At 41.8% G+C, this 12,561-nt stretch overlaps 1 protein-coding gene across 1 annotated transcript in view; it reads left to right on the forward strand.

Annotated features, from left to right (window-relative positions):
* Window positions 1-9,607, forward strand: part of LOC135780906 (mycocerosic acid synthase-like polyketide synthase) — a 75,324-nt gene extending 65,717 nt beyond the window's left edge. The window contains exons 4-7 of the mRNA XM_065291220.2: window positions 1,200-1,360; window positions 2,616-2,822; window positions 3,048-3,229; window positions 3,333-9,607. Coding sequence (XP_065147292.1) covers window positions 1,200-1,360; window positions 2,616-2,822; window positions 3,048-3,229; window positions 3,333-8,858 — 6,076 coding nt within the window. The 3' untranslated portion in view covers window positions 8,859-9,607. The remainder of the gene's footprint in view (window positions 1-1,199; window positions 1,361-2,615; window positions 2,823-3,047; window positions 3,230-3,332) is intronic.
* Window positions 9,608-12,561: the final 2,954 nt, after the last annotated feature.

Here is a 12,561-nt window from a genome sequence, read left to right on the forward strand (position 1 = left end):
GCATAATGCTGGTGCCGCCCGTATATAAGCCACAGCTGCAGAATACGAAATTAGCTTATTTTCGCTGAGAAAGCAGGGAGAATGTGACCGGCCGTGACAGCAGGGAGCAGCACCTGTGGCGACGGGACATGACATCTCCGTTCCCTTCCTTCAGGGAACCGAGACGTTCCCTTTCAGTCGGTCACTACGACGTCACGTCGTGACCAACGAATTGGGAATCCCTACCAAAACGCCACTGGGGCTGACCTCTTCCAGTGTCTGTCAAAAGCCATCCGGTTCCACATAAGGAGATGTTCCTTTAACCCCATAGTAGTGCCAGTGACTGGGAAGCGCCCTATCTGAGCGGGATAGAAACGCTGCGGAAGCCACTGCCCCATTAAGGGCTAATGGTGGACGCAAGACATCTGTAGCTGAGAATGGACAGGCGTGGCTGTGTAAGCAAAGCAGTGCTCTGCTGAGGGAAACGTGGGCTAGTAGGATTAACCCCTCAGAAAAATACTCACAAAGGAAGCCCGCTTAGGGGATGCAATGTGGATGCTTGAGCCCAACACATAGGTTCGCGAGGATACAGCTAGTGAGAGGCTGAAAGCCAATGCTCCGCAACATCAACATCAACGCATTTTTGTCCTAATAGCCTTCCATACTGACACTTATTGTGAAGCACCAGTCGGAGGCTGCAAGCCGACGTGCGAGTCTGTTCTCCGTGCTCCCCCTGATGAGGAAAGAACACGAGAGGAGACAGGCTCGATACGAACACTTTAAAATCTAATTTTCTCTCAAAAATACAAACATGTACATAAATGTTGATCACATAATATTGTTGCCCAGTTTGTGCTGAACACAGTGTTATGAGACTTTTGCCATTAATATGTTTTTAAGCAACTGAAAAAACAAAAATGTCAGTGCATGTCAAAACTTCCCTAGGGCCCTAAAAACCCCTTAGACCCCAGAGGGTTAAGGCATAGGGTTGTTGTTAGAATTAATGTGGGTTTCTCCCATACAGTGAAAGTCAGTGAGGTTCCAAGTTGTTTGGAGCGCACTTATCTTCAAAGTCTCATCATGTTCCGTCAAAGAAAATAAGTAATACAGGTTTGAAATAACATCACGTGAGGATAAGTGATGATGGAATTGTCCTTTATAGGTGAACTGTCTCTGTTGGATCTGAACTCCAAAAAGCAATAACCTTTTATTCTCTGCAGCTTGAACGAGTTTGACTACAAGTTCTTCGGCATCACTAATACTGAAACAATCACCATGGACCCTCAGCACAAACTTTTGTTGCAGTGCACCTACAGGGCCCTAGAGGATGCTGGGATACCAATGGAAAAGGCCAGTGGAACGCGCACAGGAGTATTTTTGGGTAATATATAAGCTAATATAAGATACATAATAAAGTTACTTTTGGTGTCTTTAATCAGAGTAAAAAATGATATGCACTAACTGCATGGGAAGTACCTTCGGAAGCAACCTCTGGTTAAGATTTATTGCTAAATGGTAGGGTTGTAGGCTCATAGGAGAGAGTGAAAGTAGGACGGAGCTGAGCCTGTGATAGATCTGTAAGCAAGTGTCAATGTCTTGAACTTGAAGCGAGCAGCGAGAGGTAGCCAGTGCAGAGAGATGAACAGAGGAGTGACGTGTGCTCTTTTGGGCTCATTGAAGAGCTGCAGCATTCTGAATCATTTGTAGAGGTTAAGTTGCACATGATGGAAGTTCAGCTGGAAGAGCATTGCAGTAGTCAAGCCTAGAGATGACCAGGGCCTGGACAAGAAGTTGTGTTGCATGCTCAGTTAGTAAAGGCCTGATCTTCTTGATGTTGTTCAGTGCAAACCCACATGATCGAGCTGTCTTTGAAATGTGATCTGTGAAGGTCAGCTGGTCATCCATTATAACTCCAAGATTTCTGACCGACCTTGAAGGGGTGATTGATGATGAATCTAGCTGGAAAGTGAAGTCGTACTGTAGAGACGAATTGGCAGGGAGGACGAGAAGCTCAGTCTTCTTTTTCAGCCAGGTTGAGCTGCAGGTGATGTTCCTTCATCCATGTCGAGATGTCCCCCAGGCATCAGTCTCACCAGAATATTGTCAGTGATGCAGTTGCATGTGTAAACCAGGTCCAGTTGGTTGCCTGATTTGTGAGTACCTGTAGTGATGAGTCGTTTGAGATCAAAAGAGGCTAGGAGAGAGATGAAGTCTGTTGCATACGGCTTTTCGAGATGAATGTTGATGTCACCAAAGACTACAAGTGGGGTGCCTTCCTCGGGGAAGGAAGACAGCAGCACATCCAGCTCAGCACATACACTTTCTCAGTTTTTCCTCCTATTTAAAAGAGGGATCTAACTTGTCCTGACCTCAATATGTGCAATTGTGCTTTAACTAATTTGTGTCACATCACAAACAGCACACAAGGTGTCCACAGCTAAGGGCTGGTAACATAAATGTTGCTTCTCTGAGCCCTGCAACTGCAACTATTGTTGCTTCTCTGAGCCCTGCAACTGCAACTATTGTTGCTTTGAGCAAAGCACTTAACCTTAGGTTGCCTTGTAATATGAATACAATAAGTGACTATGGACAAAATATTGCCAGCTAACATGTTTTTTTGTTTGCTTGTTTTTCAGGACTCATGAACAGAGACTTTGAGCTGGCAAATGTGAGGAATAATCCGAAATACATAGACCACACCACAGGCACTGGCTCTGCAATAAGCATAGCTGCCAATCGCATCTCATACATCTTCAACTTCACTGGTCCCTCACTGACCATTGACTGTGCCTGTTCCTCATCCCTTGTCGCCCTTCACTTAGCTTGTCAAGCCATAAAACAAGGTAGGTTTAAAAAATATATGCATGCAAACCATGTGGATCAATTGATTTTCAAATTTTATGAATCCAAATACTGTATATTGTATGTGTACTAATATATAGTACTGTGGAAATTACATTAGATGCTTCATGTTTTAAATATGTTTTGCCTTTGAATTAATCAAACAAATTATTAGCCATTAGGCTCCTCCTATCCCCCTAAGTTGTGTGGTTTTCTGTATTCAACAGGAGATTGTGATATGGCTTTGTGTGGTGGTGCAACCATTATGCTGGAGCCGACCGTTTTTGTGACTCTCTCCAAGGCAAAATTAATCTCTTCTGATGGAACGTGTAAACCTTTCAGCAGCAAAGCTGATGGATATGGCAGAGGTGAAGGATGCGGTGTCGTTTTATTAAAGCCTCTGAAAAAAGTAAATAAAAAGATTGACTTATATAAACACAACACAATGACAGCAATGTACCTAATGATAAACTACTGCAAGAAACACCCATTTGTTGTCTGTATTTTGACAGGCTTTGGAAGACCATGATCATATTTGGGGTATCATCAGCAAAACTGCAGTAAATCAAGATGGCCACACCGTTAGTCCAATCACCAAACCATCCATGGTACAGCAGGAGGAGTTGCTCAGAAAAATCTACTCAACAGAGGCTGATCTGACTAATGTTCAGTACATTGAGACTCATGGGACTGGGACTCCAATTGGAGATCCAATAGAGGCAGGTAGCATCTCAAAAGTAATTGCCAAAGCAAGACCTCGAAGGTCAGGGCCACTCACCATTGGTTCTGTTAAAGGCAATATTGGACACACAGAATCTGCTGCAGGTGTTGCGGGGCTCATAAAGGTTATTTTGATGATGCAGCACGAAACCATAGTGCCATCATTGTTCTACTCAGTGGAAAACTCCAGCATAGACATTGAATCGCTCAATATCAAAATCCCAACCATAGCAGAAAAATGGATCAGTGACTACAATTCAGGGAGGTGTGCAGGAATCAATAACTTTGGGTTTGGTGGAACAAATGCACATGCAATTGTCAGACAATATGTGCAGTCAAAAAAGCCAAAAGCTCAGCAGATCAGCAAGGCCCATCAGTATTTTGTGGTCTCTGCAGCATCAGAAAAATCCATGAAGAATATAATGAAAGATATGACAGAACAGATCAGCAAAGGGAAAATATCAGATCTACAGTCTTTACTGTACACATCTGCATGTAGAAGAAGTCACTTGAAACACAAATATAGGAAAGTATTTCAAATATCAACATTGGAAGATCTGCAAGTGAAACTTACTGCTGCTATGGAGAAAACGCTTGCACCATCCAAGACAGACTCCAAGCTAGTTTTTGTGTTTTGCGGCAATGGTGTTACATATCACGGTATGTGCAAACAGCTCCTAAAACAAGAGCCAGTTTTCAGAGAGGAAATCATTAAGATTGAAACTTTGTTGCAAAACTATAGAAGTTTAAATCTGATAGAGATGCTAGAAAATGAATCTGAGAAAACTACAGAGCCGTCTGATCCAAAGATTGTCCAGCCTCTTCTGTTTGCTATTCAGGTTGCTGTTGTCACACTTCTGAAACACTGGGGCATCACTCCTGATGCTGTTTTGGGGCACTCTATTGGAGAAGTTGCTGCAGCTCATTGCTCTGGTTTGCTGTCACTTGAAGATGCAGTGAAAGTCATCCACTATCGCAGTTCTTTGCAAAGCACTGTAACGGGAGGGAAGATGCTTGTAGTCAGTAATATGGCTGTTTCTGAAATCTTGACAATCCTTCCATCTTTTTCAGGAAGGGTTTGTCTGGCTGCTTATAACAGCCCTCAGTCTTGCACACTCTCAGGAGATGCAGATGACATTGACAGGCTGCAACAGAATTTGAGCAACTCAGCCAGAGGAAAAGATTTGTTCCTTCGCATTTTAGATGTACCTGCAGCATTCCACAGTCATAAGATGGATCCCATTTTATCCAAAGTTGAACAGAGTATAGGCTCATTGCAGGCACATAATTTGGAGACAGAATTGTTCTCAACAGTGACAGGTGTTAGTTTGTGTTCCACAGATTTTATTACTGGTGAATACTGGGCAAAGAATATCAGGGAGACAGTTGAATTTGAACAATCTGTAAGGTCTGCAGCTAAAAACAAAAGGAGTGTGATATTTGTTGAAATTGGTCCAAGAAGATCTTTGCAAAGGTACATCACTGAGACTCTGGGAAATGACTTCACTGTGATTCCCTCAGTGCAGCCTGATAAAGATCATGAGACCATGCTTGCTGTTGTTTCCAAACTGTTTGAGCTTGGGGTCAAAGTTGACTGGGAAGTGTTCTACAAAGGTTTTGAGACTGAACCAATTTCCTACCCACGTTACCAGTTTGATGATGTGAAGAGAGATGTCTTTCCTCCTAATGCACAGTTGATCAGTCCTACTGGCAACCATCCAGTAGTTACACAAATTGGTACAGACAGTTCAATGTTTAGCTGTGATTTATCCTCTGAATCAGTGGCCTTTCTGCAGCACCACAAGCACAGAGGAGTTGCCATCTTTCCCGGGGCATTTTATACAGAATTGGGTTTGGCAACTTACATGGCATATACAAAGCCTAAAGTCCCACTAAGTTCTCTGCAGCTGAGTATAACATTCCAGAATCCATTCGTTTTTACCCAGAATGCACCAGATTTAAAAGTTCAGCTGTATCATTCTGACCATGTGACTGATAACACATGTAACTTCAAAATACAGTCTACTTCTGCAGTCTATGCATTTGGCACAGTCGAATCAAAACCAGGTAGAAGACCTGAAGTACAGTTGCTTTCATTAGACTGTATTTTCAAAAGATGCACATCCCACATGACAGCTGAAGAACTCTACAAGTATCTAAGTCAAGCAGGATTTGAGTATGAATCTATCTTCAGAAATCATGCAGATGTTTATTTTGGGGAAGAACTTAGAGAGGCTATATCTATTGTGAGTGTCCCAAAAGAATTACTGCCTCAATTACATGACTATCACCTTCACCCTGTGGTCTTGGATTATATCTTGCAACTTATTCCTGCAGCTATATGGGGTTTATCAGCAAGACCTGGATATCCTGTGCAAATAGGAAGCCTGACTGTATTTGAACCATTGCAAGAGGAGATGGTTGTATATCTGAGAGCAGTACACATGGGAGAAGATGAGTTTGATATTTGTGGCTGCTTAGCCAACAAACAGGGTAGGGTGTTAGTTGAACTCAGGCATGGGAAGATCAGAATGCTTGGAAGTCGTTCTCAAGTTGTTGAGGAGTACTTTTTTCATAACAATTTCAGCAACCTCTCTGAAGTTGCAACATTTGATACGCCAATTAAGGCACTGGTCTTTTCTGACCAGGTAGGACTTGGTAAAGCTTTGCAACAGTATTTGGACCCAACATCTAGATATGTGTCTTTATCAAACAGTAACATACTGTTAGAAGATGGAGTTGAACTTCTTTTGTCAAAACTGAAAATTTCAGATGTAAAGAAAAACTTCCAGGAAATTTTGTTCATGTGGGGTGATGCAAACCTAACCTCTCTTGAATCAGAGAAGGTCTTGGACAGTGTGGCAGGGTGTTGTGAGATTTTTCGAAAGATTATCATATATCTCAGGGCACTTCATTTCCCAGGCGATATCAAAGTAATAACCTATAGGTGCTCTGAGAGCTTAGTGGACTACATCAATCCTGGGTTTGTTCTGTCTGGCATGATAAGAGCATGTGTAGCTGAGCTGCCAGAACATTCCTTCCAGCTGATTGACATGGGCTCTGATAGTTTTGAAGACATCAAAGCTCTGGTTCGGGTCCTTAGATCATACCCCTGTAAGAAATATCCAGAGCTAGTAGTGAAGGAGGGCAAAATTCTCAAACCTGAAATCAACCACACACCTCCCCCAACTATGGTAATTTCTTCAAGAAACATCAACATGTTGGATGAAGAAATCTTTATCTTGCAAACATCTGACCCATATATACTGAAAAATGTCTCTGCAACTCAAATGGATAATTCAACTGAACTGATTCAAGGAAAACATATTGAGCTTCATCTCAGTAAAATCTGTGTTCATTCATCAGATTACTTTCCAGTCAGCATTTCTGACCTGAATCATGGTAAGACATTGTACTGGAACAAGCACACAAATGAAAACCATAAGCTCTTGGCCCTTGACTTCAGTGGCACAGTCACATCTGTGGGTAAAAATGTCAGTAAATTTAAAGTTGGTGATTACGTTGTATCTTGTTTCCCTGTGGCTGCAACCACTAAAGTAGTTATCCCAGCAGCTGTTTGCTGTAAAGCAAAAAAGCTTTCATTCCTGAAAGATGTACCTTGTGTCTCTTATATGGTACTGGCTTGGGAGATCCTGCATGAGTCTTTACCCAAAGCTAAACAGAAATGGAAACTGGGAATTTTCTCCACAGTTCCTGACTCAGCTTTGATGAATGTGTTAATTACTATTGCAAACAGATCAGGTTGGAATGTCAGAGTGAGCACCCAGGCTAATCAGCTGTCTTGTGATTTTAATGAGGTTGTGGGAGCTGTTCTTTTACCGCCTTTTAATGTAGAAATTGCTGAAATAGCTAGTAGTGTTAAAGGCATTAAAGACATTGTTCTTGTCTATGACAACCAGACAGAATTTCCATTCAATACTACAACATTTCGAGGTACAAATGAGGAAGTCCGCTTTCATGCCCTCCTCATGTCCCAGATAATGCAAAAAGGGTCTCTGCAAATGCAAATGCAACAAATCTACCGTTGGCTGAACTCCATGCACTTGGACAGAAAGCCCTTATATTTGGATGCAAAAGCCAATCAAAGAGTGAAATCTCAAGACACTGATCTTCTGTCTGTAAAAGAATCTGAATCATACTTTAGTTGCCAGATCATACCCATTATCATCCTTAATAGTCAAGACAAGAACCAGCTGTTTGACATCCCAGTAATGGCCAAACAGAGTCTATTCAAGAAAAATGCTGTCTATATTGTCACAGGTGGTCTTACGGGGTTGGGATTTGAGACAGTAAAGTTCATTGCTCAGAAAGGAGGAGGAAACATTGTCATTCTGTCTAGAAGTAATCCAAACACTCAGATGCAACAAGAGATAAGTCAGGTCAGTAATGATTGGGGCTCTGTCATTAAGTCTCTGCCATGTGATGTTTCTGTATCTGAGAAAGTGGACCAGACAATTGTTAACATTGGAAAACTATTTCCATCCAGTCCCATCAAAGGGGTGTTTCACAGTGCGGTTGTCTTGCATGATGCGCTGATTGAACATCTTGACAAATCTCTTTTTGAGAAAGTCATGAGGCCAAAAGTTAACGGAGTGATTAACCTTCACCGTGCTACCATACAGTGCAATCTGGATTACTTTGTGTGCTATTCCTCTATTGCTGCCTTCATTGGGAGTGCCTCACAAACTAATTATGCAGCAGCTAATACATTCATGGACGCTTTCTGTCAGTATCGCAGAAACATTGGGCTTTCTGGACAGTCTATTAATTGGGGGGCTTTGAATCTTGGTCTTTTGTTAAACAAAGTCCATCTTCAAAGATTTCTGCAGGAAAAGGGAATTATGCTTTTGGAGATTCCAGAAATCCATGAAAGTCTTGAGCAGTGCCTCTTGATCAACAAACCTCAACAGGTTGTATGCAAATTCGATTTCAAAAACAAATGGATTAACATTTTCAGTCAGAACACTCCACTAAAGTTGCGGTTTTACAAATTAGGAGAGGAAGCCACGATTAAGACTGAAGTGAACATTTCTAGACCTGAACAACTCATGACATCATCCTCACCACATGATTATTTGAGGTTTATGATTAGCGAAACGAATGGTGTTGAGATGGATGAGCTGAATGATGATGTTCATCTTTTTGATTTAGGCATTGACTCAATGTTAGCCTTGACTCTGCAGAATCGTATCTTCAATGATAGAGGTGTGAATGTCCCTCTAGTGACTCTGCTGGATCCAAACAGCACACTAGAAACTCTCACTAAAATCCTGGAGGAGAATCAGGAGAATCAGTAGTACTTTTATTAAACAATACAATTAACTCACGTTTATCCAATTTAAAAATGTAGATCACTAAATTTCACTAAATTTCTATTCAGTCTATTATAATGTTAACCAGATATAAAGGTAACCAGAATACAACTCTATTTAATTCTAACTATTATGTGAACTTTCCTTCAGTTTGTAAATTGATGTACGTACCTTTTGTAACCTATAAGATAATGATTAAGTTGGGTCAGAGGTAATTAGCAAATATTAAATTAAATCCTTAATCCATTTTAATTGATAAATCAATCCAAACAATATTTTTAGTAGGTTTTATAGTAACATTTAAGAATACATTATGGTTTGTTTGCTATAGGATGTTTAAAATACTGTCTACAATGACAATTGTAAAGATATGATAATGAATTATTCTGTTTTAAAGTGTTTGTCCCTTGGAAAATTGGAAATTTTTGTATTAAAAACTAGTATCATGCTATTTTACAAAGCAAGCGTTGAATCAATAGCAGAAAATGAGATGTCGATATCATATGATCATTTATCAGTAAAACTACAATAAAAGGAGTAACTAAGTAATAAACAATAAAGTGTACTGTATTTTTGTTAACTGTGTGCTCTCAACTTGTATTATGTTTTTGTTTTGTTTTTGTTTTGCTTATTTGATTGAATGATTCTACACAGACACATGTGAGTGTTAATGTGGGTGTGTACCTAATGTGATTGAAGTGTTAATAAAATCAGCTTGAGTGAGCGCAGCTGCTGCTGTGCGTTTGAAGTCAGTCACATCGTTGCGTCTACTCTGTTAACAGGTTATGGGCCCAGAGTGAGTCAAGATACACCGCGTTTTTTGTTTTATAGTGTGCTGAAGTAGCACCATGAGTAACGCGAGAAGATCGTCAGAACATAACGGTCGCTGGTCGCGGCTTTTGTTCGATGGGGACGAGAAAAATTATGAACTCTGGGAGACAAAGTTTTTGGGTCACCTCCAGCTGCAAGGACTGAAATGGATTATCACTTCGGAGCCCGAGGGTGTTGAGACACCGGAGGAAGCGGCGTCAAATGCTGAGGCATATGCAGAATTGATACAATTCTTGGATGATAAAAGTTTATCGCTAGTTATGCGGGAGGCAGCTGATGATGGGCGTGCAGCGCTAAAGATTTTGAAAGACTATTATGCAGGTAAAGGAAAGCCACGAGTAATAAGCCTGTATACTGAGCTGACCTCGCTTCAAAAATCAAGCAGCGAGAGTGTGACTGAATATGTTATTCATGCGGAAACGGCTATCACGGCATTACGAAATGCTGGAGAAACTTTGAGTGACGGACTGCTGATAGCTATGGTTCTGAAGGGGCTTCCTGAGACTTTTAAACCATTTGCAAAAACATTTGCCGAATTCAAAACTAAGCTTCGAAGCTACGAGGACATCGAGAAGATGCGTGCCCCAGCCGACGAGGACAACGTAATGTCAGTGCAGGCGCGACAAAGGACAGCGAGACCCGCCAGCGCAAGTTCAACTGAACGTGGAGCTGAGCAGGCTGCAGCGGACGTGGTGTGCTACAGGTGTGGTCTGAAAGGACACATATCTCGCGCTTGCCAGCGCAAACTGTGGTGCAGCCACTGCAAAAACAACACACACCGCGACTCAACCTGCAGAAGGAGACGGCGTCAGGACGCAACGTGGAGGGCCGCAGAGGAAGTGACAGACGAGTATGTGTTCCTGGTGACCGATGGGGCGGCTGGATCCCAGCCACGCAGCCAGGTTATCTACACGAGAGGCCTGATGGTCGATTGCGGGTCACGGAAAGTAGGGACGCAAGTCGGATCTGGGCATTTTGAGTTATTCACAGATTCTAAAAGTGCAGTTTCTAAGCTTTCCAACGATGTGTAACACATGGAAATCTGATAAGATTTGGAGAAGTTGTGGCCATTTGAATATAGGAACTCAGAAATACTCAATCCGAGAAAATCGAGACGAAAGGGACTCTTCTTTTCAGCTGGGGGAGACAATAGGGCTCATTTACATCTCATGTAGCTAAGCCATACCCCCTGTAAAACCCTTTTTGAGATGTTCTAGCATCATATGTAGTATTTTATGACCAAATGACAACCCGCAAAAATAAACATGACTCTTTTACCTTTGTGGGGATCACAAGTCGAATCCAGTCTGTTTCAGATTATCCAATGACCATATTTGTCCACAAATGCGTATAATCCGTGAAATATAGATTGTTTACATCAGATTTCGCATGAATGTCTGGTAATACAATATAATATATAATCTGAAGACTATTTAAATCGTAACATGTAAGGGTATATGAGCTTACACTCCGTTAAACACATGAACCCGCCTTCAAAGTTTGTATTTAAAATAGGGAAGTAGTATAATAGATCATCCAAACAGCGCCGTCGAAAACGTGACATCCTTTAGAGATGTTACCAATGGCTCGCTCGTTCCTCCATCAGCCAATGACTTCATGGAAAATATTGATAGACAAAACATGTAGCCAATTAAAAGAAGAACACAACGATATCTGTGTAACTTCTGTGTGTCTGGAGTCATGCTGCGCTGCAAGAACTGACATAGAGATGACGTCAAAGTACCGCGAGAGCGAGTCAAAATTAAACTACTGCGTAAGATTTCTTGAAGAGCTCTCGCGGTACTTTGACGTCATCCCACTGCGGCGCCGCATAAAGTCAGTGACGCGGCTGACATACGATGCGGCTGACTGTTATTTGTTCCGCCCCATCTTCTTGTATTTTTCTTTTGTTTTGTGCGCCCGAGCTTTACAGTCTGGGGAGACGCACGCTATAAGTAATTTTTGGACCAACCTGTATTTTCGATGCATCAACACAATCTCACTGACCCACTGATGTCACATGGACTACTTTGATGATGTTTTATTACCTTTCTGGACATGGAAACATAGATTTTCAATGAAGGGGATAGAAAGCTCTCGGACTAAATCTAACGATAAAACATCTTAAACTGTGTTCCGAAGATGAACGGAGGTCTTCCGAGTTTAGAACGACATAAGGGTGAGTCATTAATTACATTATTTTCATTTTTGGGCGAACTATCCTTATTTAGTAGTCACGCTGTTCCCTTTGGGGGCGGAGGCGAAAACACAAGCTTATCCAGTATGTAAATATACACACAGACAATGACGCCCCCCCGCTGCACGCTAGAATCTCCGGAAAAACAAGCCTATTTTAACCGCAAAATGTACGCTTTTAAATATACAAAAACTGCTATCTCAAACATGGAGAGGCTTCTTCGTGATCTCAACTAACAGATTCTGCAATAAAACGAAAATCACAAATTTTGAAAAAAAAACTTTGTTTCTCATTTTCTCGAAACTTGTGCTGCCGACTTGTGCCCCTGGTTTCCGTGACGGGTCACATATTGTCACAGATATCACCAAATTCAAGAGGTTTGATGATGACTTCCAAGCCGGGACACATTGCATGGAGTTGGCTGACGGCATAAAGTGCAAAGGAGTGGCAGAGCGCCGAGGTGATGCAGAGGTCTTCTTGATGGACAGCAGAGGATGCCACCTCAAAACTATGCTGAGACGGGCGCTGTAAATTCCCTCTTACCCGCAGGATATATTCTCGGTGCAAGCAGCGGCTGACAGCGGAGCAACGGTGACTTTCAAGAAAGGCGAGGACATTCTGATGCACAAAATTTCCAATACATGTACATGATAGACTATA

Source organism: Paramisgurnus dabryanus, chromosome 23 (assembly GCF_030506205.2).
Source record: "Paramisgurnus dabryanus chromosome 23, PD_genome_1.1, whole genome shotgun sequence".
NCBI lineage: Eukaryota > Metazoa > Chordata > Actinopteri > Cypriniformes > Cobitidae > Paramisgurnus > Paramisgurnus dabryanus.